Source organism: Squalius cephalus (genome assembly GCF_949319135.1).
Source record: "Squalius cephalus genome assembly, chromosome: 17".
Taxonomy (NCBI): Eukaryota; Metazoa; Chordata; class Actinopteri; order Cypriniformes; family Leuciscidae; genus Squalius; species Squalius cephalus.
In genome coordinates this window covers 2,462,815-2,489,986 of record NC_137138.1, presented here as the reverse complement: position 1 = coordinate 2,489,986, position 27,172 = coordinate 2,462,815, and the positions used below count along the sequence as shown (strand labels likewise).

General features: G+C 40.3%; 3 protein-coding genes across 5 annotated transcripts in view; 1 reads left to right on the top strand and 2 right to left on the bottom strand.

The window, feature by feature from the left end:
• LOC307144510 (vitelline membrane outer layer protein 1-like) overlaps positions 1-27,172 on the bottom strand; it is a 124,581-nt gene that overhangs the window by 70,434 nt on the left and 26,975 nt on the right. The window lies entirely within an intron of this gene.
• LOC307144737 (uncharacterized protein) lies at positions 6,950-9,130 on the top strand (the record flags this gene model as incomplete). Its single annotated transcript, XM_079847299.1, has 4 exons — positions 6,950-7,259; positions 7,556-7,719; positions 7,811-7,943; positions 8,669-9,130. The coding sequence occupies exons 1-4, from the start codon at positions 7,053-7,055 to the stop codon at positions 9,128-9,130; spliced, it is 966 nt and encodes a 321-aa protein (XP_079703425.1). The 5' UTR covers positions 6,950-7,052.
• Positions 15,102-22,207, bottom strand: LOC307144503 (uncharacterized protein). Of its 2 annotated transcripts, none has more exons than XM_079846895.1 (12): positions 22,093-22,207; positions 21,522-21,597; positions 20,885-21,091; positions 20,680-20,801; positions 20,312-20,581; positions 19,894-20,123; positions 18,923-19,239; positions 18,460-18,731; positions 17,400-17,556; positions 16,992-17,202; positions 15,959-16,042; positions 15,102-15,831 (listed from the first exon to the last, which is right to left on the bottom strand). In XM_079846895.1, exons 3-12 carry the CDS (start codon positions 21,083-21,085, stop codon positions 15,251-15,253), a joined length of 2,445 nt encoding a protein of 814 aa, XP_079703021.1. In that variant the 5' UTR covers positions 21,086-21,091; positions 21,522-21,597; positions 22,093-22,207; the 3' UTR covers positions 15,102-15,250. The 2 variants fall into 2 exon arrangements, with proteins under 2 accessions (XP_079703021.1, XP_079703022.1); XM_079846896.1 differs by having other exon boundaries at positions 22,064-22,125.

Genomic DNA, 27,172 nt, shown 5'->3' with positions numbered 1-27,172 from the left:
CACGCCTGTGGAGATCCGAGTTCGCCCATACATGTGTGTGATCTGTGATAAGGCGGTGGCCATGCCCACTCTTGCACCAGATGAAAAGAAATCTATGGGTGCAGAGTGGCTGGTCAATGAGCATAGCCACATTGAGATAGGAGGCATCCTGATATGTAAGAATTGTTGGCCAAGCCATCCAAAACTCCGGATTGATTCGTATAGAGTGTCCGGGGGTACAGCGGAGAGATGTAACTGTACCTGGGATGGTAATAACAGTTGGACTTGTGTGGTATGTGGCACTAAGGACAGGACACTAATGTCGTCCAGGTCCGTATGGGAATCCATAAGAGTTATGAAACCCATAGGACTATTCCAAGAGGGAATAGTCACCAGGTTTTCCAGACACCCCTGGGTAGGGATGAGGAAGCATGAGAGGATAGCTTTTCTGGAAACCAGAATCCCTATTTTCCCGAGTGATGATAGGGAAATTAGAAACCAAGCGCTGCGAGAGAGGGAGGCGTTGGTCGGAGAAATACTGGATAAGGATCGTGAGAGCGATTTGTCTCTAGCTGATCTGGAATCCACGAGGTGGAGCCTCACATTGTGGCAGGTACCCATTCTAGGCTGTTTTCCCGAGGTAGAGATGAAAAGAGGCTCTTCAGGGAAACTAGCCTGGGTCTATGTCAAACAAGGCCAGGAGTGGCGAGTAAGGACCTGGGGTTCCCTAGCCATGGAGTTAGCACAGGAAGGTGGATGGGAAGATAGCCCTACCTATAATAAGGATTATAGGGGAACCCTTTCTAGGTCAAATGTGACGAAAGAAAAAAGACAATCAAGAAGAAAAGAGAAGTTTGTGGAACTTGAAGTAGCACCAGTCAAAGACATGAAAGAGCACAAAGTTTGGCTAGCTGATGAAAAGAACTTTTGTGTGGGGAGCTATTATGGGGACGACCAATTGACAGAAGTCCCAGAGAAACAGTTCAAAATAGTAATGCATTTAAAAATAAATGTGTTGACCTGTGCACACCCCGACTTTAACTGGATCGGGGGAATTGAAGCTGAATTGCATGAGAAACAACCTGAAGTGAAAGTGATAAAGAAAGGTCTGTTTCGACGGGCCAAAAGGCTCGTAGAGCCTAAGAACTAACCTCTAATTTCAGAAAAATGAGGAGGGCGAAGTCGTTGGATGTCCTGACTGAAGAGCTGGAGGGAGCAAGAGAAAATATCAGGAGGTTGAAACGGCAACGAAATCGCTGGAAATGGATAAGTACAGTTTTATGGTTTTTATTAGGCTTGGGAATAATTATATTGGCCATAGTACGAGTAAGCTACATATTACAATGGGAAATATTAACCGGACAAGTACTATTAGCGCAAGTTCAAGTAGACAGAGAAAATATCTCCGGATATGATTTAACTGTATTCGCTACAGGGGAGAAGAATAAAAGTAAAATAGAAAATGATAAATATTTCTGGAAGTGGATAAACAGTAACCTAAAGGACAAGGATCAGAACCATGAGGTGTTGTATTATCTGGTTAGAATCCCAAAAGTTAAAATTAAGCGCACAGTAAAAATAAAGCGCTGGTACAGTAAGGAAGTGGAGATCTATGAAACTAACAGTTACATTACAGATCATGACGGAAATGAGACGTTTAAATACTTCATTGGTTCAACGAGTAGAACTAGTTCTAATGAGGAACTAGGGGGATGTTGGATATTTAGAATGAATAGAAAATTTAATCCGTGGAAAATAGGTCAATGTAAAAATAAAGGGACTGTTATAGGACGAGAGAAAAGAAGTATGGTGCTAGATAAGGAGAAACATGAAAAAGCAGTAGAAAAGAATGTAATGGAATGGATTAAATATAGTAGACTTTTAAATCCCGTAGGGGAATTTGTCTTACTAAGTACAACTCATGGTCGCTATTCAACATCCCAGTTGTCTCCCAGTATGGATAATCGACTCGGGATGGAGTTATTAGAAACTGAGAGACATTCCGCAACAAGAATTAACCTAGAACTCAATGAGACCGTTCCATGGATATGGCGGAAAAGACTGAAATTACCAAGAATTAAATATAATTATAAGAAGGAACTTTGGGAGGTAGATAACAAACGTAAAGATACCGAAGTTTATTTGATCAAAATGGTAATGGATGAGTCCTTAGAAACGGAAGAGGATATAAAGAATCATTACGAAGGAAAAATGAGGGCGATGGATAAGTGTATCCGGCTAGCGATTAGTAAAAGAGACCACCATAATAAGTATCGATATAACAAGAATGGCTATAATGATTTTTCGTACTCTAGTTTTTGTGATAAAAGAGGGGAACTTATGGATTGTAACGACCTCATGAATGGTACCAATCCGATATCAGGAAATCAAACAGATAATATTCTTAGCTTAAAAAGGAAATTATTACTGAAAAGAGTGGGTATGACCAAACGGAAAGAAAAGGATGGTAAATATAGGATGAAATTAATCTTTCATGATGATGGCATGATGGGTTTAATCGGAAAAGAGTGTGGTGAGTTAATTAAACAATGTATGGGTGGACATGATTATGTAACTATTAATCAGATGTTATCTGTATTATGTTACTGGCCTAATGGAATCGTGCCATTACCGTGGACTTTAGTAAGAGGTAATTTGTCAGATACATATGAAATGTCATATGGGCCAGGCGGAGTCATCAGATCCGTAGACAGAAAATCTCAGTGGAAAGTATTTCATGTTCCTGCTAGAATAGACGAAAATATATTCATTCGATATGAACTGGAGCGAGAAAGCCCATTAAAGTTAGCTAATTTAGAGACAATTGCTCTGGATGATTTAGATCAACTAATCTCCAGAAAAAGTTGGAAAAAGCTGTGGTGTAAGGGTTTAGACAATAATCACTATCTAGGCATGGACTGGATGAAAATAACTATTTGTAAACGTAGTGTCGAAATTATTGGGGCAGATAGCTTTCCCAGGTGGTACGACGAACCCAAGGTATTCTTTGAAACAGGAATACAAGGGATAGTTAACGCAACGACAGCCGTTGTTAATTTCGTAACAAAAGATATATGGGAATGGACAATCAGCTTCTTAATTGATATGGGATGGTATGTTTTGTACTGCACATTGGGGATTTTGGGGCTGATGTTAATTCTCATTATAGTGAAGTGTTCATGTAATGCTTTAGGAAGACGGATTTGTTCAAGAAGTGACAAGATGGATCAGTTAGCAGTCTTAGAAAAGTTGGTAGACTTGCAAGGCTCTAATTTGAAGAAAAAGAGGACCCTTTCTGAGAAATCGTTGCTGTAGCAGGATGCGGAGGGGGTGGTCCGGAAACCTGTGACTGACAGGCGGAGTCACAAGAGTATATAGGTTAGACAGCTGTGTGTGTCAGCCATAGAGGAAACTTAAACTTCTCCCTGCATTTCCTGAAGATAAGAATTTGAAGGGGAACCAATTACTTATTTCATCAAGACAACTTTAAGAACAAGAATTGTTCCAGTAAGACCAACAGAGATCCAAATTGATAAATCATTAACATGGCATCCAACGGGACAAAGAACGAGACTTCAATTGGGGTCGCCGACGAGGCTGAGAGTTTCCCAGGAACCTCTAATAGCTCGTTTGCGCAGGTCAGTGAATTTGCTATTTATTGTGTATGGATGCTTTTGAATGGTTACAACCGAAATCTCTGTTGGCACCTGTTAATTTCTGCACTCCAAATTGGGAGAATATTTATGATCGGCAAATTGAGCAAACTGATACTAGTTTGTGATATGTTGATTAATTCGGACGGATGGTCTAAATTATTGGAATTGCGAGGAGCTGTGGCCCTCTATCTATTGAGTGGGGGTAAACTGGCAATCGACATAACCATGAAGATAATTAAAAAACCTGAAATTACCGTATGGTGCGAGATAGCAATAATCGCAGTAACGACAATGTATTTGACTGGATTATTGATATTTCGACATGGAAAAGAATCGAGGTTGTGGATTTTAATTGGAGTAGTAACCATGAGTATTTTCACTTTGGGAATTTTTATTCCCAGCGAAAATATTTTACTATTAGGAGTTATAATCCTTTTCCATAGATGGGATAAGATGAAAAAACCGATAAAACATTGTAAAGACTGTTGGAATAATCTGAATTCTGTAGGTCCTAATTAAATGTCTACCCAAATTTCAGGAGCTGACACGTCAGATTGAAATTTTGGAGAACAGACGACTTAGCGAAAACGAACATGGTATTCAAAATACAACGGAGAGAAATTTCCGTGAAAATCATTGTGATGAGTGTGGGAGATCAATAAGACGAGTGTACTTTGAATTAATTAACGGTCAAAGATGGTGTGGATTTTGTATAAATGACAGAGACAAAGTGGTACAGAATGGGTTCCATGGTGAAACCAGGAGTTGGGATTTTGTAACGAGTATGAGTGTTCGAGAAGGCCTTTGTTTAAGAAATGAGTTGAAATGACATGGCTTCTCGGAAATTATATTGGGAATAGATAGATTTAGACGTTATGTGCTTCCACCATGGTTGAAATTATGTATTCCTGGAAGACAGTGGGTATCGATCTCTGAAGACGATGGGAGATCTAAATGTAGTTTCCAAATTGTAGAATTTTTGGATGATAAAGAACTCACAATTTGGGATGGGATTGCTTTAAGACAAACAAAGATGTCTGTGGGATCAGGAGCTTTTGGACTGGCTTTCATTGATGAATCGCGTGTATTCTTCAGATGCCTCAGGTGCTGATCCAGGAGACCGGAGGCCAGTTGGCTGGAGAAACCTTTGAGCAGTTTCTAACCCGGGCGAAATCCCGACCGGAGACGGCAGAGAGGGTATGGTTCTCCAAGGCAGTAATGAGGCTATGCGTGAATCACGACGATACAAATGATAACTATATCCATGAGACTCCTAGATACCAGGACCCTAAATTTGAATGGTCTAACAATCGTTTTTATGAAGTAACTTTGTTTAGACGTAAGAGAAATTTATTTGATTTATATGTCGAACAGGAATACCAAAGTGTAAAAAGGGGAACTGTTATGGTGTTTAACTGTCCTATAGACAGACTACCAAAAACAGCACAATTTACCAGAGGTCTTTACCATAAGATTTCAAGAGAGGGTGTTGTGTTGCCAGATTCTAATAAGAAATCTTCTGATAAATCCCTTGATTTGGAACCTCTCCTAAATGATTTACATATCTCAAAAGTAACTGACAAAATTGAAATATCTATGGACGATCTTTTAGTTGCACGACTCCAGAAAGACCACGCCAGAGAACTTCATAAAGCTAAGAAAACGGAGAAGAGGAAGAAGAAGGACCCAACAACCACAGAACAAGCTGACAGATCAAAGCCAACAGATTATGAGGATTCTCAGACAGATGGAGAAATTGCATAAAAGATTACTTAGTATTGTAAGGGAAGTAATGTTAGAGAATCAGTTTAAATGTCCAAATTGTGAAATATCATGCTTACAGGAGAAGTTTGAATCACTAGATGCAAACTTGCCCTGTGATAATGTCTTATAGTTTAAATGTCATTGCTTGCAAAAGAAGTTTGCAACGCTAGATGCATGTTGCAAGCTTGCTTTGCAACCACAGTGTTTGTGGTTTTCTTTGATCTCTCTGAGTGAGTTCAGTGGAACAACAGGTGTTAAGGCTATGCCTGCTTAGTTGACCTTTTAACACGGTTAAAGAAGATGGAAAGAGGCCTCCTCGCATTTAGAGACGAGGCGAGAAGCGAGCTGTGGTTTTAACACCTGCAGGCCAAGAAACGGTCAAAATGTATATTAAGCTTTTTAGCGTAGGTGGTACATATGAGATAGCCTATACACGCATGCTTATTGCATAACAGCTTTGGGGTCATGGAAAATTCCAGACCAATTGTTTTATTCTTCTAAGAATTATTTCATTGTAAGGGACAGCCCTAAAATGCTTAAGACGGCCCCCATCAAACCATATAAAAGGTTTTGTTTCCAGCTGCTCGGGGCCGCAATTCGAGGTGAAGACCTATACGCATTTCTGTTATTTTTTCCTTTTTGAATTCATTGTCTTTGTATTATTCTGAAACCTTTTTTAAGTAAAACGAAACCATTTTTTGGTGATTCGAAAAACTTTTTAAACAAGTCTCAGAGTGATTTTTTCCTGGAAATATCTTTACTTTGATATAGTTAAGATATTATTACTAAGCAAAAGCCCCGTGAAACGGACCACGGACTGAACTGGATCGGACACCGCCGAGGACCCTGAAGCCATTTATAGCAACTTTAACCAAGAGGTAAGGGCAATCTTTGATTGTAATAGGTTATGGGAATGTTATAGAAGGATTTGGATGTTACAGCGGTATAGAAATACAACAACTTAGCTATGTTAGAATAAGTACCTATGGTTTGTTGACAACTTAAAACTCTGGAAAAGTATTGCTCGCCCAATACAGATTAGACGTTACCTAACTAGTTGTTGGCTCCACCTAGTGCAACACAAAGATAAGAAAAACCTTTATTGATCTCACAATTCACTTGTTACATTCAGCTCTCAAGAAAACACTCAGGGTGTGCAGAATAGACAGGAAACGAACAATTAAATAGTAAATATAGGAGGTATCTTATACAGTGACTACCAGACTTCAGGGGGCAAAAAGTATAAACAATAAAAAAATAAACATACTATAATAAAAAAAAGTTAGCAGTGCAGGCTTACAGAGTGCACTACAAAGCTTTGCCTCTTAGCATTGTTAAGAGTTTTTTGTGAGGGTTAGCAAAGTTGATTTCACTCAGGTACACGTTGAGGGACAGGAAGTGAAGGCAAGTTCTTGCTCTTGTGCCATCGGGAGGTCCAAGTGCCACCATGTTGCAGCCCTCCTCATTTGGGCTGAGAAGAACTTCACCCGCACGGATGTCGAGTGTATGTGGAAGAGGCCCACGACACCCAAAACAGAGCAAATCACGGCCAAGAAAGTGTCTGTGATTGCACCTTCCACATCACAAGGTTAGTTCTTCGAGTAACTTGGAAATATCTGTCATGCTTTCTGTTTTGTTATCATTGGAAAAACAATGACCATATGTTTTCTTTTCATAGTAAAATCTAAGCCTGGGTTAGATAGCAGTTACCATCATATCCTTTATGCTATTTTTTCAGCTGGAATTAAACGCCCTGTCACCCCGGAGGACAGAGAATGGGCATCGTCATCTCTGGCACAGCTTGACCGTTTTACAGGTCTGGGTTGGATATTAGCTCCAGAACCTCCTGCACTGCCTCAGGTTTGACTTGTGTTTTGTTGTTTCATGTCCTGCTTTATCAGAAACTTCACATGTACACAACATTAAATCAGTTACAAAGATTGACGATATCCCTAGTAAGATGGTAAATTTAGTTTGACATATCCACAGATTTAAATTGCAAATCAGACATAAACCTGTTCAGACTTTAATTTTAACTTTATTCAAACCGCGCATTTCGTACACAAGGCAACTCAATATATGTATGTCTGTGAACAATGTTGACATGAAGGGATCTAATTGTTGTTATTCTGATTCAATGATATTTGTTGGGACAGACTTTTGACCCCTGCCATCACGTCAAAACTTTTGATGGGATATTGGCCAACTCCGGGTATTGTGAGGACAAAGCTCAACATCTCCTTTCATCCCTTGCTGTGAGCCCACAACAAAAGGAAGCCATCGAGAGGGCCACAGTTGGGCAAACTCAGAATGACTTATGGTAATAATACATACAAGGATCGATTGATTTCATGTGTACTAAAAGTCATTAGTGACTGTGAGGTTAACTGTTGTGTGTTTCTTTATAACAGGATGGCATATCGCAAGAAGAGAGTTACAGCCAGCAACTTTGGTCTTGTGTTGGCGGCAGTGAAGAGGAACTCTTACCCTCCTTCATTATTCAAAACGCTGCTTGGTCATTACAACTTCAAGCAAGGAGCTCATGTAAGTGATGGACACAAAGTTCTTTTAACCCTTGGGTACTGTAATAAAACATATCCTTTAGTTATATTTGTTATATGCTATCACACTCCTGGATCTTCCAAAGACTTGTGAAAACATCTGCTTTGGCACATTACTTTTTCTGCAGCATCAAATTTTAAGTAATACTCCCCAGCAACTCCCATTATAACCACAATTTTTCATTCAACCATGACACTGCAGTGAAATCACATATGAAAGGCATTCACAAGGTTAAAATCCATTATTTAAAAACAAAAAAATAATTGTTTTGATCAGGTCTGAGCTTGATGAATAGTGTTTGGGGAAAAAAGGTTGATCAAATTTTTTTATCAGAGGTTTTTTCAGCTGTAATGGTTGTGGCTTTTAAACAGCCAAAACTAGGTTTGAAAGGGTTGTAAATTTGCCCACAGTGTATTTTAGACCGTTTACATTATTTTTTATCACATATTCAAAATTTATGTACAATTAAGTTTCTTCACCAAAAATGTTTTTACTCTCAAATACAGTGAAGGTTATTGTCAATTAGTTCTACATATCACCCTTTGGTGGCAGAAAAAACCCACATAGAGACCCTAGGGTAATTTTTAAATCAAACAAGTGTAAACAAAGATTGTACTACAAGGGTTGGGCTGATATTTCTTTCCTTCTCTCCCTTTATAAAGCACCTTGTGATGCCATTGTGTATGAAATTCCCTTTCAACCCCCAGGCTTGTGATTGGGGAATCGTTCATGAGCCAAAGGCTAAAGAAGAGTACATGAAGCGCACTGGTGTGACCATCCAGGAGAGCGGAGTGTTTCTCTCTGACAGTGGCCTGCTTGGTGGCTCTCCAGATGGGACAGTATCTGCTGACTGCATCATTGAGGTGAAATGTCCTTATGCAGCCAGAAACAAGACCATAATTCAGGCAGCAGAGGCAAAGGACTTTTATCTCAAACTGGATGAAGTTACTGGCCTACTGAAAATGAAGCCGACTCACAACTACTGGCATCAAATTCAGGGCAACCTGTACCTTACGGGAGCTGGCACATGCCACCTGGTGGTATGGACTCCGCTGGATGTTGTAATTCTGTTCATCCATAAAGATCCAGCTTGGGCAAACAACATTAGTGTTTTAGAAATATTTTATAAGGACATTTTCCTGCCCCATATTCTCTCCGATATTAAATGATTAACCCTGCATTTGTTTACATGTTCTAAATAGGGATGTCAGGATTCAAATATATATAAAAAAGTAATATAATAAAAAGTAAACTTATAAATAGGCAGTAGAATATCATTATTATTATTATTATTATTATTATCATTATTAGCAATACCTATACCTACCTAGCTAGCTATAAGAAAGCAGATTTATGTGGATGTTTTTGAAAGATCTATGTCTTTCCATGTGCTTACACGGTTCATGTCCATTTTTACGTGACAAACGCGGCTGCACATGATCCTTTTTTTTTTTAACTCTTCCTTTGGCCGCTATGAAAATAAGATTTTCACATTTAACTTATGAACCTGCCATTGACTTCATGCGTTTGAGTGGATTTATGGACCGCGGTTATTGTAAAAATCAGTTAATCTTGACATTCCTAGTTCTAAAGCATTATTTTCAGTTTGAATGTTGTAGCCTCTCCCAATTTGTATATATCAATATCTGTGCATTTGTACCAGTTAAAATGATGTTTGTGTGTTTTGTTGTTTTATTTATTCTAAAAAAGAAAAAGAAAAGCAGTAACATGCAGTTCAAATAAATTGAGTGGGAGCAACATAATCAGTGTGAAGACTTTTTAATTGTCTTGTTCAGCTTCAGTTGCATCCAGGCTGTCAAACGGAACAAAATTATTCATTCAGCTTATGGAGGATCAAACACAGTTGTGTTGATAATATGTATAACAAACCTTTAAAAAAATATAACATTTAACATGTGAGTTTAGGAAAATTGATTAGCAAGTAAAAAACAACATTGATACAGTTCATATGGAATACAGTTAAAGAAAAATTCAATGCTGATGATGGCATTGTGGCAAACAGTGAGAGGAAATTCATGCTATTTCACGGAGGATGGGTGTCTGTAAATTTGTGAGAGAAACACACACTTTCAGTATCTTGTTTGCATGCTTTTTATACTGGTACGGAATGTATGACAAAATGTGAAATGTTTTCAGGCGCTGAATAGAACGCTCCACATGAACTCTTGCACTGGCAATAAGTCTGTTGTGGTTGATTTCCTCCATTGTGAACTGTCCGTTGACAAGGAATGTTGGGATGTTCAGTGAAACACCTGCAGGTAAAATGTCACGAATAGTGAAGCCCTTGTCAGCCATCACCATGTCACCTGCTTCTAGCTGTTGAAGTACTCCGCAGTCTGCTGTTATTGCTTTGTCCGATGTGCTTCCACCATACAGGTCACTGGCGAAGGTAATGAATCCATTAGGTGCCACACCAATCAGAGCCTTAAGCGTGGTACCTCCTTTGTAATGACTGTACAGATGACTTTGGGTGTCCAAACTTTCTGTGTTGGACACAGGTACTTCAGTACAGTCGAGCACAATCCGACAATTGGGAAATGGTTGGAAGCAATGTGGCAGGGAGGTTTGGTTCTTGAATCTGGAAGGAATTTTGTTTTCCATCATGCCGACATACAAAATGTCATACAGGGCACTGGAGATGGTGATAAAGATGTTGGTGACTGTGGCCCGGCAGCAGTTAAACCTCACAGAAAGGTCAACAAGACCACAATTCAGTCGGAGTTTCATCAAAGTCAAGAGCAGCTGATCGATTAAGGGCATTTTTTGGACGTTCCAATCAAAGTGATACTGGAGATCAAATTTGGAAAGAAGGGTCTCCAAAAATAAGACTGTGGCAGCATCTGGCAAGCCAGTGTAATAGTTGACTATGTCTGGGTGGGAGGATATTTGACTAAATGAAAATGTTTGTTTTTGTTTCTCCAATTCTTTCTTCAGTTTGTCATTTTCTTTTCTGAGCATCTTATTCTCAATTTCAAGCACCAAAACACTTGAACTACTTGGGGTCTTCTGAGCAGTGTCAAGGTGACTTGGGCCTGGTTCAGCTCCTCCTTCGTCCTCTACAGTCGCCGGGAGCATTTTCTTTTGCCGTTTGGTCGGCTGGCTGATGTGAGGAAAAGCCTTTCCCTCATTCCAGGCAAACCGTGTGGGCCCCGCTGCTTTGCCATGTGGAAAATGCCATCCACAGACCCTTGAGTTGTAGTTAGGTGTGAAATCTTTACGCCTGGATAAAAGAAAAAAACATTACATAAAGAACTCTGTGGCGATAAACAAAAAGAAGTAGGTTCTGCCAGTGCAGAACCCTTGTCCCTCTCACCCCTGTTCCACAAAAGCAACACAATTTGGCAACTGTATATACATAAATAGTGACTTTTATATTGTTAATGGCTTCATTCTCAAAAATGTAAATACTGACTTTATTCTGGTAAATTGTCACGTAAATCTAAAAAAAGGACTTGTAAACGACTTAATTCTGTAAAATATTACGTATATCTCGTAATTAATCTCGTTCATTCTTGTAAAATGTTTGTTTTTTGTAAAAAAGTTTAATATCTTACAATATGACTTTTCATAAATAACTAGCTAGTTGATTCTCATAAATAACGACTTTAAACTCAGTCACATTAAACTAGTAAATGGCAACTTTATTCCCGTAAATAATGACTTTAATCTCGATTATTTTATGTGGCCCCACTCCATCGTTAACAGCAACAGGTAACGTTATCTCGGCTAACGTTTAGCGCAAATACTGGCGCTAGCCCGCACTTAAATGTATTTTTCATGGTTAGATATCCAGCTTACCGTATCAGTTTAAGCCATCTCCTCTTCTCGTTGTCATCCAAAGGAAAGCGGTAGTAACTAATCGTTTTATTTATTGAAATTTTATGGCTGATTTCACGCAGCCGCCATTTTTAAATCGAAAGTGAGGCTCCGGTGGGAAAAACCCCGGAAGTAAAGATGAACAACAATGCCTTTGGACTACCAACCTGAAGCTGCTGCCGCGATTTACACTTTTGGATGTTAATATCCAATATAGGATATGTATATAGTTCATTCCTGCTTCTTTCTTTACTTTCTGAATTATATAAAAAAATTATTTTATTTATAAATGAATTTCACTGTATATAGTCTAAAGTATTAAAGAAATGTATGTATAGTTTTAGAATTGACACAACATCATTAAACACAACAATACGCCATCGCATTCAAGACTCTCCTATGATTAAAGGCGACACTTCCGGTTTTCTTCCCACCGGAGCCTCGCTTTCGATTTCAAAATAACGGCTGCGTGAAATCAGCGTATTGGCCGCTGGGCACTGAGAAATGCGGCCGCCATCTTAAACCGGTCGTACTCCTCATAGATATCATATAAATAAATAATAATTACAAGAGTTTCTCGGTTATTTTAGTCCCGTCCGAATGTGCCATCTCAATCATGACGGACAATGTCAGTAAAGATTACGGCGACTTTTACCTTCTGTAAAAAGGTCCGGGAAAATTACCTCAGGTAACGTTTATATTAATAGACCCTCTGTAAATCAAGTATTTTTGTGTTTAAAAGTAGTTTCCTGTGGTTGAAAATACATTCAGTTGCGTTCTAGACACTATGAGAAGTCTCCCCCAAATTTTCTCTCCCTCCCTCAACTCAAGTGTTTTCCACACACCATTCAGATCAAAAAGTTCGAAAGCACTTGCTGCGTTCACACCAAACGCGAAAATGCGTCAAAATTCGCGCCTGCCGCGTCTAGTTATAGGGACATCCCGCGTGACGTCACGCCATTTGGAGCAGCCATTTTGACGGAATAGAAAATGCTAAACCGCCGGTGATACTCATAGACAGTATAAACAGAGACGGGCTCTGGTATAAACTACATTGATACTGCAGCTCGTCGCGATATTCTATCATGCCCGAGCGATGCTGTGCAGTTGGATGCGATCAGATACGTGATCATACAAAAGGAATAGGCCTATCTTTATACCGTATCCCGAAAGAAACAAAACGGAGAAACAAGTGGTTGGCGGCAATATACAGGCAAAACGCTGATGGTGGTGCTTGGCTTCCAACTGTTTGTGATATAAGGTACAAGAAGAAAAATGTAAACAAATAATAAAAGTGCATGTAAAATATACAATAAAGTTGAGATGAAATTATACAAGGTTACTTGACTTTTTACGTCTATTCAGTTTTTGTAACATGTCCATGACAACCGATAGCCTGCTTTTGTATGCTTTTAATGAAGCTCTGGTGTAGCGTGATGGGAAGTGAATAAGGTAACGTCAGCTGTAAATGTCACCGAACTCAATGTCAGGAAGTTTTTCTACACATTAAATGCCTGTAAAAAGAACTTGCGGTGCTTCATATGGATCTATGATTCCTATCTTCCTCTTGTATACTTGATATATATTTTTGTGATGCTAATAAGTGCGATGACATGACGTGAAGAGTTAGCTGAAGCTAATAATAGTGGTGGGGGAAAACTCGATTCTGTTCAGTATCGAGATATTTTGCGCACGCAATTATATCAATACTGTAGCGCAAAGTATTGCAATATTTAGGCTAATTATAAAACAATTATACTAATAATTATATTATTAGTATAATAATATACTCCCTAATATATTACCCACCCCTAATAATAGATCTATTGCCATTAGACAGTCCATAGACAGTATAGCCAATGTGAGTAGCTGACGGATGTATACCGTCAAAATGGCTGACACACGGCTAGGGGTCACGTGACTGGGAGATCCCTATACGCGTGACCACTTTGTGTGCATTCGCGCGTCAAGAGCGAAATTGACGCGCGTAAAATCAAAAAATTTACGCGCGTCACGCGCGTCAAAGGCGAAGTCCGGGGGGCGATATTTTTTTTCCCAGGATGGTAGGGGAAGGTCCCGCCCTTTTCGCCTCTGATTGGCTAGAAGGGCTCTCCTCCGATTGGTTATTTGATTTGGCCGTGAAACGTCATCTCACGTTCATGCCAAACTGTCAGCTAGTCTGTTTTGATCGTCTTTACAACAGAAACGAAGCCAATCCAACATAGCCTACTAAGAAAAGCGCTATATGTGCGTGTCTTCAGATTTATATTCCAAGTACACAATTTTATAGCCTGTTTAGTTCGTGTTTAGATTAGTCTTTTAGATTAGATGTTTGGGTGAATTTTGTGACGAACATGTGAACTTGGGAGTACTGCTCCTTCACTTCTTCTATGACCATCATGGTCCACTACCATATCAATCAATCCCCACCGTGATCGCCAAGTGCAACATGTGTTGTGCAACACACATACAAGGTCTAAACATGCGACAAACTTATAATCAGTAGGCTATATAATATCTCATTGTTATTATATATCCAAAAGAACCAATTTTCCATTATAGTCTATGGTAGTCAGTGTCAAATCAACACAATTACTTGGAGATACGTGAAACCTGAGCAATCTTTAATGTGATTAAGGAGTATACTATTAAAATGTTCCTACAGTGAAAATAGGAGTTGACTTGTATTGTAACTGTAATTATATTTTTTCTCAATATCATTACAATTATCTGACCCCCCCAAAACTGATATTTTATTCGAACTATGCATTTAGGCTTATGCATTGCCTGGCTTTAAGATGTATGCAATACAATAAAACGGCACTATTTTGCCCAGCTGTGTGCACTGTACAGTGCAGTGCACTATTCTAGACTAATGAAAACTAGTGATGCATCATCATGCTCAGCTTTGACTTAAGGTCCATTAAATAATACAAACAATTACACAGAGGGAACTAGGTATGGAAAGCAGTGAGACATGTAATGACTATTGTACACTGCAGTGGAGTAACGTTGACAACCACCTCTAACAAATAGGCTACAAGTTTTCCCAACCAGCAAATAGGCTTAGAACAGCAGCACAATTAACAGAACAGTCAACAGAGTTCATTAAGGTTCCCTGAGGTGACGAGAGATGTGTTGGTCCTAACTTGTATCCTGCCTGCTCAACAGAAACTATTTAATAAAACTATTACGTCCAAATTATAACCAAAGTAAAGTCACAGGCATGAACATTTTTAATAGGCTATCACAGATGAATGAAGCCGCAGTCAGCCAATTGTAGTAAAGACACCACACCACAGTATGATTCAAATATGACAGATTTTATTTATTGTGAACCTAAGTGCTAGTAATAGACAATATTAGTGCATGTTAAACATACTAGTAATTATTGTGTTATGTTATTGTAATTGTGTGGTTGTGCGCGCCAGAGTGACTTTATTTATTAACGTTTATTTCTTGCTGTGTTGGCTACCTAAGGACACAGAAGTAGAGACACACTGGGCAAGGGAGTGTGGTGCCAGTCTTCTTGGCAGTGCACCACTCCCCTCTTTTACCTTCCCATAGTTGTGTTCCCTCCGGGCTCTTTTTAGAGGTCTACCAGTGATGAGCGCTCGTCTGCCCCCCAGCAGAGTCTTACGACGGGCAACAGCTGTAGGTTGCACGCCTATTTGTGTGCTCATTTGCAGACCCTTTCTTGCCTGCATTCTGATGTTACTTGCAGCAGCACCCCTCATCTTCCCAAAGGTAGACAATGCTGAAATCAGGCCGCTGTCAGTAAGAATGGACTCGTAGGATGAGACAAGGGATTGTATTGGGGCTTGGAAGGTCTCATCATTTTGAAGCTTGTCCACAAGGTCTTTAAACATTGATCTGAGATGACCTTTGAGATGCTCACATTGAGATGACGCTTCAGTTCCAGAGCCGTCTTGTGGTGTTTCAGCTTGGGTGCCTTGGGTGGGAGTGGATGTTCCAGCTTGGGTGCATTGGGTGGGAGTGGATGTTCCAGCCTGGGTGCCTATTTCTTGGGTGCCTATTTCACAGAAACACATGTTAATTTCAGATCCTGGCATGTGATTGGAAAAGGATAAAGACGTAAAATACTACAACATATGGCCCACTGTTCTGTTCAATCAGTTGGCCTGCTGAAAAGTACTCACTTGCAATGAGTGGAACTGTTGGGCAGTCTTTCTCCATATCAAACTGCAAGCCCATAAACCAGCTGTCTGGTACGTCAAGCTTTTCTTTTTGGACAGACAAGATAGGAGATACAAAGAGCCATGATTAAAACGCAGCATCATAAATCAAGTGCACTGGTGTGGTGTTTTACATGCACAGTCACACACAGGAGAAGTTGAGATTTGAACTGCTGACCCTTCAGGTACAGAACAACCTACCAACTGAGCTACAGTTGCCCCTCTACAAGTAAGCTGCAACAAACAAGCTAATTACCTTTCAGAACAAGCAATCTAATACTAGGGCTGCACGATATGAGGAAAAGCTGCGATGTGCGATAACATTGTTTAATATTGCGATGACGATATGACTTGCGATAAATATTCAAATGTGAATGTTAGCTATAGCTAACAACAATTCCTGAAATATATTTTTTTTTTAAATAGACATTGTAAAATAGAATATACTGTTCCCATGTCTTAGTGCTTTAATAGGTTATTTGCGTGATAGGTCAAACGTTTATTACCTGCCTGGATTACTATTTAGCGCGAGTGAGTGAGCGAGGGACAGTGTGTGTGTGTGTGTGTGTGTGTGCTTGAATGAGTGAGCGAGGGACAGTGTGTGTGTGTGTGTGTGTGTGTGTGTGTGTGTGTGTGTGTGTGCTTGAATGAGTGAGCGAGGGACAGTGTGTGTGTGTGTGTGTGTGTGTGTGTGTGTGTGTGTGTGTGTGTGTGCGAGTGAATGTTTGCGAGTGAATGTGTGCGTGTGACGGCACGCGATGACTGGTCGGAAAGCAACGTGTAGTCTGACATGTTTCTTGTCCATGACACGACAAGATTTTAGGAGTCAAAATCGAGTAATCTGACACCGTGACTATCGTAACAGACACAAAAATCTTGTAATCTGAACCAGGTGTTATTCATCGTGTCAGGCTGTCTGTTGCGATGTGTTCATCGCGTCGAGTTCATATTGCGATGACGATGAAAATTCGATGTATCGTTCAGCCCTATCTAATACCTGTGGCCATCTCATAGAAGGACTTCTTTGCCGCAAAGGATGTCACTGGAAGATGGTGGCCTCCCTGCAGCTTAAAGGCCTGCATTACAGAGTGTTGGTGTTTGCAAAGCGCCCCATTGGTGCCAGCTGGGCAGGTGCACATGCCCATGGAAATGTTCACCAGATAAACGCCTCCTTGTTCACTGGAAACAGTGTAGTTTGATTCATCTTGCTAGAATATGAAAAAAGAGATAGATGTTGAAAATAATATTAGAAAAAGGTATTTTTGTAAATCACAAAATGCTAAGACATTAACGAAAGCTAGAAACAATGGAGGGTATTGAAAAACTGAAATACGATCCCTTCATTGCGTTACAAAACCCCTATCAAAAACTCACTAAACTCACTGGTAGTAAAATGAACACAAACCTTGAATATTCTGTCAGGACTGAACAACTGTCTGTTGAACTTGAACTTCTGCTTCACAGTCCTTCCGTTTGCTACATCGAGGAGTCGCCTGATGTAGTATGCCTCCAGTCTGGTGCAAATGAAGTCGACCAGTTGAGTGATATTGTAAGCCTTCAACCTGTAGGAAAGGCAATAGAGAACAGAATGGTTTCGGAATTTGACTTGTATCGACAGAAGAAAATCTGAATCACGAAAAATGAAAAGATAAAAAGCATTCACCATGCTTCCATTGCTAATTCCAAAACGTCATTTTAGAGTTAGTAACGGAGGTTTGAGCCACTGATAGCAGACTAATGCTGAGGACACACGACTAGCTGACACATTCTCTGACTCTTTTCATCGCAGCAGCAGATTTTAAACACCGACTTTGAACACGCGTTTGGGCATGATCAGTCATAAGTATCAAATTACATTCATAACTGGCCTTAAAGTGTGTCCTCGGCTTTATGCAGTTATCTTTATTAATTCAATTCGTTTTATTTAAATTATTCATTCTTTTTTTTTCTATTGACAGACAACAGACTAGCCAAATAAATGAAACACAAAGCCCTTTTAACAAGTAGGCCTATCAATAATTATTTATTTGTTATATTATCTGCAATAAAAATCCGTGCTGCAGGACTATCCATTTATTTAGCCTATATTCAGTTTACTTTTCTATTGATTATAGATAGGACTATATAGCCTACTTTATTTATTAAAATTAAACTGCATGTTTCCATTGATTTTGAAGCTAGACATTGAAAATTGCAGATCAAGCGCATGGGGCTAAATGTTTTTTCTTGTTATGAATTGTCTCCTATTTTCCGTTATTACAGTTGACTATGCGAAGTGATATGGAACTGTAATGCGGTCAAGACCTGCCTGGAACTACTTTAGCTGTGAGTTTCCCTGAAAATAATGCACACCTTAGAACGTTCTTCAACCAATCAGATTCAAGCATTCAACGGCCCTGTTGCAAGTAATGGTGTGTGTGTCACCTTCAATAAAGTTTTAAAGTTTTATACATTTTTATTCCTACCTGTGGAAGATGCTGTCTTTCAAGACCCTCATGGCACTTTCAACAAAATTATTTGTGTCATTGCCCCGCGTTGGAAGGCCCGTGCGTAGACAGATAGCCCAGTCCTTGCGTTGGGCAAACACTGCCGTCAAATGGTCCCGGTACTGTTGGTGCTTCAGCACCACTGGGTCCTGGAGAGCCTGGTGGTAGGAGGCCACCAGCTCCTCTGGTGACATGGCATACACCATTTTTTTGAAGATATCCAGCAGCCACTGCCGGTCCCCCTTCGGCACCTGTGATGAAAATATTAGATCAAGTGTCTTCATACATACTAGTAAGACTAGTGTTAAACTAGTAATAAACTATGTTTATTTAACACATTCAAGCAAAGATATTTGCTGAGAGAACAGTTGGGGATTTTAAACCAATGTTAGAATTCAAACTGACTAAATATAATAAAACAATATGAATTTCTCTGACAAACCCCATGGTGACTGTCCCAGAGCCATCTCCACATGGCCTGGAGCACGTGAAAGACACAAAGGAGGGAAGTGGTCTGCGGAAACACATTCTGCAGTGCCTGTCGCAGGGCTTTGCAGTCATCGGTCATGACTACTTTTGGCCCTAGCACTCCTCTTCCATAAAAGGCATCCCCTGGTAGTATAGACTGCAGCAACTTGAGTCCCGTTGCAATGGTGTTTTGGGACTCAGATGTTGTGACTATGACTCCCAGTGGCAACCCACCTGCAGCCGAATGGGTTAGCAGGAGGAATATTCGGCTATTCATTCGGTCGCAGTTTCCTGACAGAAATTAACAAATGTTATTTAGCTATACAAGTTTTTAAAGTCAAATTAATGTTTTTAAAAAAGAAGGGATTGTGGAGAATAAAGAAAAAAATAAAACAAAAATCTTCAGTCCCACAATGTGTTAGGGTCCTCTGAAAATGAGATCCAAAATGATTTTTCAGACTGGTGAGGTCTGCTGTCAAGAGCCTATGATGGGTACATGGAATATACCTATTTATACCATGGTCTGGGTGAATACTCGATTCTGATTGGCTGCAGGGTGTCCGTTAAAAAGTGATAGAGGACACCTAAATAAACCGTCAGGCGTAACCAAGGAAACCAGGTTATTGTTTGTAACTTGTAACTTTAGATTTCGATTGTAAAACTAATTAAAATATAAACTAATGTTTTAAAAATGTGTTATTTGGCAAGTGACCATGGTATAAGCGGGTTAATGCCCGACGAGGTGTCCATTGTCAGGTATTAATGGACTTCGGCGGAGGCAACCGGTTCACGCCTCGCCGTCGTCCATTAATACCTGACAATGGACACCTCGTCGGGCATTAACCCTTACTTAACTAGTAACAAAAGAGAGGTTATCTCAACATGAAACAGACAAAAACATACATAAAACATAACCCTGCTACCAGTGTTGCCTTCAGGACAAACCTGATGAATCCATAAAAAGCATTTCTCCACTGTGTCTCTCCAGTCTGTGTATCCTCTTCATGACTGGAGTGCACAAAGCGATGACTGTTTGTCCGTCAGCGGTGGACTCCATCCGCCCACATGTTTCACACTGTTCCTTGTTGTAAACCTCCAGACGTTCCTGGAGGTTTTCAAGCATGGCATCCCCAGATGAAGCTCCATACTCTCGCTTAAAAATGGAGTAGTATAATCTGTAGAAGCAATAAATAACAAACATTTCTAGTGGGGACATAGTATAGCAAAGCCTTATTTAACAGCTCCTCAACTGTCAATGTGTTATGGTTATAGCTGCACGTGTGCTCAAAATCGAGATGACTACATTTCCTACCACTGCTATTCACCAGATCTTTGTTTTTGAATAAGCAAATAAGACACTGACCGGTAGCAGAATTGGACATCAGGACAAATGGACCTATCTGCAGAGGCATACACATATGAATCACTCTGCTCCTCCTGGAGGTCATATTTCAGGGTGTTTAGGGCTGAGGAGGGTGAGTGCCCACTCTGAAAAAGTTTCTCCAGCTTCTCCACGGTCTCTCTGGCCACATCCCGATGCTGTAAGGCCTCGGAACAGCCAAGGCGGTGGTTGTGGTGATGTTTGATGGTCACATGCAACAATAAACCCTCCTGAATATGAGTATCACTAGATCTATAAAATATGAAAAGGAAACATGAGCATGCAACCTGGATTAAACAGTATGTAATGTTAATCTCTAAATTATTGTTCTGTTACATGTAATAGCCTACCTGGACTTCCTGTTCTGGCTATGCCTGTGCTTTTTCAGCACAAGGTAGAGCACAGCAGGACAGTGTGTGTTTTTTTTTGAGGAGCCCGTCTGCCTTGTATTGTGCTGGCATTTCATGTCAACCTTTGAACATAGAAATGCTTAATTGAAGCTCTGACTATTTAAACAATTACAAAAAGAAAAAACATGCCTATTGTACATCTTACTCGGTAGCTGTTTCGCCGAACCGTATCCTCGGTAATAGGATAGGTTTTGTCCACTCTCAAGGTCACTCTTGAGGACTGTTGAAAGTCCTCCAACCAGGCCTCTGCCTCCTCTCTGGTGGCAAGTTGAAGTTTTATACAGGCTGTAAAACCCATCTCCAATGGTGTGTAGGTGCAAATAAAATGGCAGTGCCCCTCAGGCATAAGTTGCTGTTTAAATAAATGAAATATAATGTTAGTAAATCAACCATATTATTTCAAAAGGCAAACTTACAATTATCTTTTTACTTGCATTGTAGTAGGAAAAAGTACAGGTCACAGATAATTTGTAGAGATTAGAATCTATCAACACAACGAACAACAAACCCTTACTGTAAGCCTAACCTTAACCATTCAAATTCAATACCTCTAGATACCTGCTCCAAAACCATTTATTACTGGAGCTGTGCTCCCTGTCCATTGATTTATACCTAATCCTAACCTCAAGATGATCCGGTATGATGTTCTCCAAGTTCTCCTTTGCACAAATATGACACCAGCGACACTTAACTTTCATGGCTACACACACACACACACAATAATTACTAGTAATGTTTAACATACAGTTAATGTTGATGCACTAATATTGTGTATTCCTTACCTTGAAATGGCTAATATGCTGGCTTCAGGGTTTCGGAAAGAGATTTCTATAGAAGATGGGACGATGGGAAAAGTTTCTATAGAAGATGGGACGAATCAGCACATTAGCATGACACAAAACTGCTAGCTATAGAAGAAGATGGGACGAATAAGCACATTGGCATGACACAGTGGCCCTTAACCACCACATTTCTGTGTGGCTATAGCCTAAGTTACTGTACAGTCGATTTACCCTCAGTGTTTGCCTCACCTAGATTTACCCTCAGTGTTTGCCTCACCTAGATACACCATCTCTCTCTCTCTCTCTCTCTCTCTCTCTCTCTCTCTCTCTCTCTCTCTCTCTCTCTCTCTCTCTCTCTCTCTCTCTCTCTCTCACACACACACACACACACACACACACACACCTCTGCACCACCGACTATCACCTTTCTCTCAGTATCTCTCATCATCACAAAACTCGCTCAAACATTTAGGACTAATCTAAACACGATCTAAACAGGCTATAAAAATGTGAACTTGGAATATAAATCTGACGGCACGCACTTATCACACTGTTTACTAGCATAATTCACCTCTGTTGGCGGTTAAGACGATCAAAACAGACTAGCTGACAGTTTGGCATGAACGTGAGATGACGTTTCACGGCCAAATCAAATAACCAATCGGAGGAGAGCCCTTCTAGCCAATCAGAGGCGAAAAGGGCGGGACCTTCCCCTACCATCCTGGGAAAAAAAATATCGCGTCCGGGGGCGAAAGTTTCGAAAGCTGTTGGCGGCCATCTTTTTTAGATGTTTATCGAGCATTAGCATTAGCATTAATCGAGAGAGTCACCGCTCTTATATGCTCTGGAGAGCAGAAACAGCTGCGTAGGGGACATCGTCGCTGTACTCGGGTCCACCAAAACCTCCGGAGGGTTTCAGGAGTTTCACAATTTGCTTCAGGAGGTAGGTTTGGTGGACCGACGCTGACGAGGACAGCGTAGGCCGTATAAAGCCTCGGCCTCGAGTGGTCTCTGCATGACGAGCCCGCGCTGTACAGTCCGGCGCGAGGTTCACCCTCTCCCGCACCTAATCTGTCATTTATTTTTGTTTTGATAATAAATGGAGCCAGCCTCCAAAAGTGAAACCTGTCCTGTGATTTTTTTGAAAAGTTTTTATACACTTAATTGTGTTTGGTGTCTTTACATTAGATTAATAAAGCTTCATATAGGCTAATCTAGAATAGATATGGAATAAATAGCATTCAGTACAAATGAGTAGGCTATCTCTCATATTGAAATCGAGTTTTTATGTGAAAGATTTGCTTTGTTGTGCATTTTAGTCATATTACTAAATAATTTATTGAGGCCAAACATAAAATAACATTAAACTGTCAGTTCACCACGTGACAGTAGCAAGCAGGCAGGCTCCTGATTGGTTAACGCGGCGCGAATTGACGCAGAAGTTCAGATTTTTCAACTCGGGCGGCAGACGCGAATTCGCGTCAAACGCGTGATGCACAAAAAGCACAATTCGCGCTTGACGCGCGAAACGCGCCAGACGCTCAATTCGCGTCATTCGCGCGAACTAGACGCGCGAATGAGGCGAATTCGCGTCTACCGCGCCGCGCTAAACGCCTCATGGGCCTTTCACACAGGACGCGGTATGCGCGGCGCTGCGCTATAAAACCCATTCATTTCAATGGCCTGCGCCGCGCAAGGACGTTTTGTTGCTGCGTCGACCAAAGCGCAAGCGCAGCGGTGCGCATCATTGGCGTGCTCACGCGCACGCCGCGGTCAAAGTTCAAAATAGTTCAACTTTTGCCGCTGCGCTCTGTGACGATTACCAGCGCGGCCAATAGAATCGGGGGATCCAAACAAGCACGGAAATCAAAATGGATGAACGGCTAGTAGTGTGTATATATATAATTTGTTTTTTAGTTTCAGGTTTAATGTTTGAATAAATGTTTTATTCTAAAAAAGAGCTGACTTCATGATTCTTGTTTTGATTCAGATATGAAAGTATATAAAATCGCGTTGTATCTGAAGGGCAACGCTGAACCCAGCGGCAAGCGCCGCGCATACCGCGTCCTGTGTGAAAGGCCCATCATTCGCGCCGCAAGACCTCCAGACGCGCGTAAACGCGTCTTACCATTGACTTAACATTGAAATCACTCGCGCCAGACGCATTTTCGCGTTTGGTGTGAACGCAGCATTAGAAAGTGTACATTTTAATGTTCTTGGAATGTTCCAAATAAATGTTCTTTGAATGTTGTATTGTTAATAAAATTTTGGGGGAAAGAACGTTCCATGAACATTATGCTAACCTTAATTTAACGTTCCAGCAACGTTATGCAAACTGGAGCATGGGAATGCACATATGTAGATCCAAGAAATCTAAATATTCTTGGGACGATGGCCCCGAACCCCTCTAACTACCTTAAATTTGGAACCTCTGTGTTTATAATACCCAGCCTGCATATAACATATGAAATAAATAAAGCAAACTGTTTTGTAATAATTAAATATGGTTATACTTTTTTGGGGGGGGGGGAGTTTTTTAATCATCCTCTGGTGAGATATTGATTTTATCTGCAGTTGATTTCCTCTAAGGCTGTGTTGCTGTAAGTCAGTTGTAGTTGCTGTGTTTCTGCTCATCTCTTCTCTTTTTCTGTTCTTGCTGTTCCTCTTATCTTTATCTGAATCTGCTTGTTAACCGCTGGTGTCATCACTAATGCTCAGTCATCACAGTAGAGTGAACTAGATGTACCGCATGGCGGTACAAAATATGACCGCCGCTCAGGCCTGCACTGGCTTTCCACAAAAATAAATGACGTGGAGCAATTTGGCTGTATTGCGTGTTTATGTATATACCTAAAAAAAGTAGTAGTATGTGCATGTCTGTCTGTGTGTGTGTGTGTGTGTGTGTGTGTGTGTGTGTGTGTGTGTGTGTGTGTGTGTGTGTGTGTGTGTGTTTGTGTATGTGTGTGTCTGTGTGTGTGTCTGTGCGTGTGTGTATGCGTGCGTACATGTGTGTGCGCGTGTGTGTTTGTGTGTGTGTCTGTGCATGTGGATTTGTATGTGTGTCTGTATGGGTGTGTGTCTGTGCGTGTGGATGTCAGTGTGTGTGCATGCTTGCGTTTGTTTGTATTCCTGCATGTGTGTGTGTGACAGTTAGGGGGTTGCCAACTTCAGAAAAGGAAAATACGGGACAATCGTGGTTATTTATAGGAAAATGAGGGACACGCAAAATATTTGTACTGTATCACACAGTGTACGACATTTCAGTGTCTGCAGTTAAGTTTGTGTTTAAAAGGTTATCAGACATAAACACATTTGTATTGCTTAACCTATTTATGTAGGCTATTTAATTTTAAAAATAATTTTAATGTCATACATGAAAAAAGTCACATTACAAACAAACCATAGTTCAAAATAACAGCATTTATCTAAAATAGAAAGCTTTTTTAACATTATACACTAGGCTTACAGTTCAAAAGTTTGGGGTTAGTAAGATTATTTTTTGGGGAAAAAAATAAAGAAAGTAATTGCCTACTTTTATTCAGCAAGGATGCATTACATTAATCAAAAGTGACAGTTAAGATAATGTTACAAAAGCTTTCTATGTACTTTCTAAAAGCTTTAAAACATTAATAATAATCAGAAATGTTTTTTGAGCATATTATTCCCTCAGGTAGATTACATGTTTTCTTGCGTGGCTGGATGTTAGACTCATGAACAATAATCACGTTGTTTGTATTCGCCAAAATTGATTAGCCGAAATCAAAACGTGGACAGTGAAAGGAAATTACCGTTAGCGTGAGACGAGATGTGGCCCCCGGGGACCAAACGAAATTTTTCCGTAAAAGTCTAGTGGGGCTACATGCCCACCAAATTTCATGTTCCCCGGTGTTTCGGTGTCCCTGGTATCGTTGATGAAAAATTCAGTAGATGACAAAAAAAAAAAAAAAAACCTTTGACAATCCCTATATGACCGCTTTCGCTAGCGGCGGTCATAATAATACATAATTTCACTAACTGCAACTTTTCTTCACCGTTACTTTTACTCAGATTGGGGCTATATGAAAACTGAGCAGTGTTTAACACTGACGATTTTACTGTGTACCAGTAAACATAAATGTGATTTGTAACACAGAAGCAAGTTTTGTTGTGGTCTTGTTGGGATCATACTAGCATCCAAAAGACAACATCCACCAGCACACCAGCATCTGACAGTTTCTAGTGGTTGGATTCGGTGATTACTTTTGCTTTGGAGTGAAATTTTATTTAATTTTATTTGCAAAGCAATTGCCATTGGGTTTGATTGCCAGTTTCCGTGTCCAGAGATCGGGTCGTCTGGGCCCCCGCCTTCTGCTGTCGCCCTTGTTTTTATTTGCTTCATAATGGGCTTATGAACCGCTCTTAGCCTGACCCGTCACCTAGGACCTGATTGCCTTGGGAGACCCTACAAGGGGCATATATCCCCGGACAACATAGCTCCTAGGATCATTCGGGTACTCAAACCCCTCCACCACGATAAGGTTGCAGTTCAAGGAGGGCATTACTACTTTTAAATGTTGTCTAATACACTTTGTTATATTTGCAAAGAAACACACTGTTGGTTGCACTCTTGAGTTCTCCTCATCTCTTGCAAGATGATGGGGTCACAAAATATTTTATAGATGTTTTACCAAGAAAAACGTTTTCAAGGACACTGACAGTTAAACGCATATTTTAATTGGTGTTTGTATTTTTGTGTGTTCACGTACAGGTCATTGGTGTGTGCTCGGTGCTCCTAGCTGCTCATTGGGTTGAACCAGGACATCACAAAATTGATTAACCAGTTTGAAGAAGCTCTGATCAGCTCAAAAACTAATCCTGAGAGCAGTTTTACTGACCCCGGGCTCAGTTTTAGTTTAGAAACCAGACAGAATTCATTTAAAGTGGCCACTGTTATTATTTTCTTATTTCTTAGGCTCCACTTTTGACTATTCTTGTGTAAGACTGCCCTTGTGCAACGTCTTTTCATTGTTATCTGCACATCATGGACACAACTAGACAAAACAAGAACTAGGGTTGAACACACTTATACACTCGTACCAATACGTGAACTCAAGACACGCACATACATTTAAACATCTGACCTCTCTTCCTTGTTATTGTATTTCTTAACCCTCTACTGCATAGCGTTGCCCCCAGGCAACGGAAAGTTTTCTTAAGCCCTATGTACAGTACATTTTCTTTAAATGATTGCAACCAATTAGAATGTTTGAAAAAGTATCAAAGAACAGTCCAATAAGGTTTGGGAGACACTATCAAGCACCATTTGAAGGCGGGACGTCCTTTTCTGACATATGGTCACTGGAGCGCATGGTGTGAGATGAAAGCAAGATTATTTGCTTTAGTAATCTTATTTAAAATGACATGAACTGTACATAAAAATATTTTGTAAAGTTGTTTTTATTTTGCATGTTCACAAATTCAGTTTTTCTTTTTGTTGCTTCAGGACAACATTGTGCGATAAGGGGTACTTTTCAAGGATGTCTTGGACAATACCTCACAATGGCAAATAATGTGTTACAAGTAGGGAAGATGTAGGGTTCCTGAGTGCACAGGAACACCCAAAGTCACCAAAGTGACACCAATGTGCAGCATCCACCTGGATGATGCGAAGG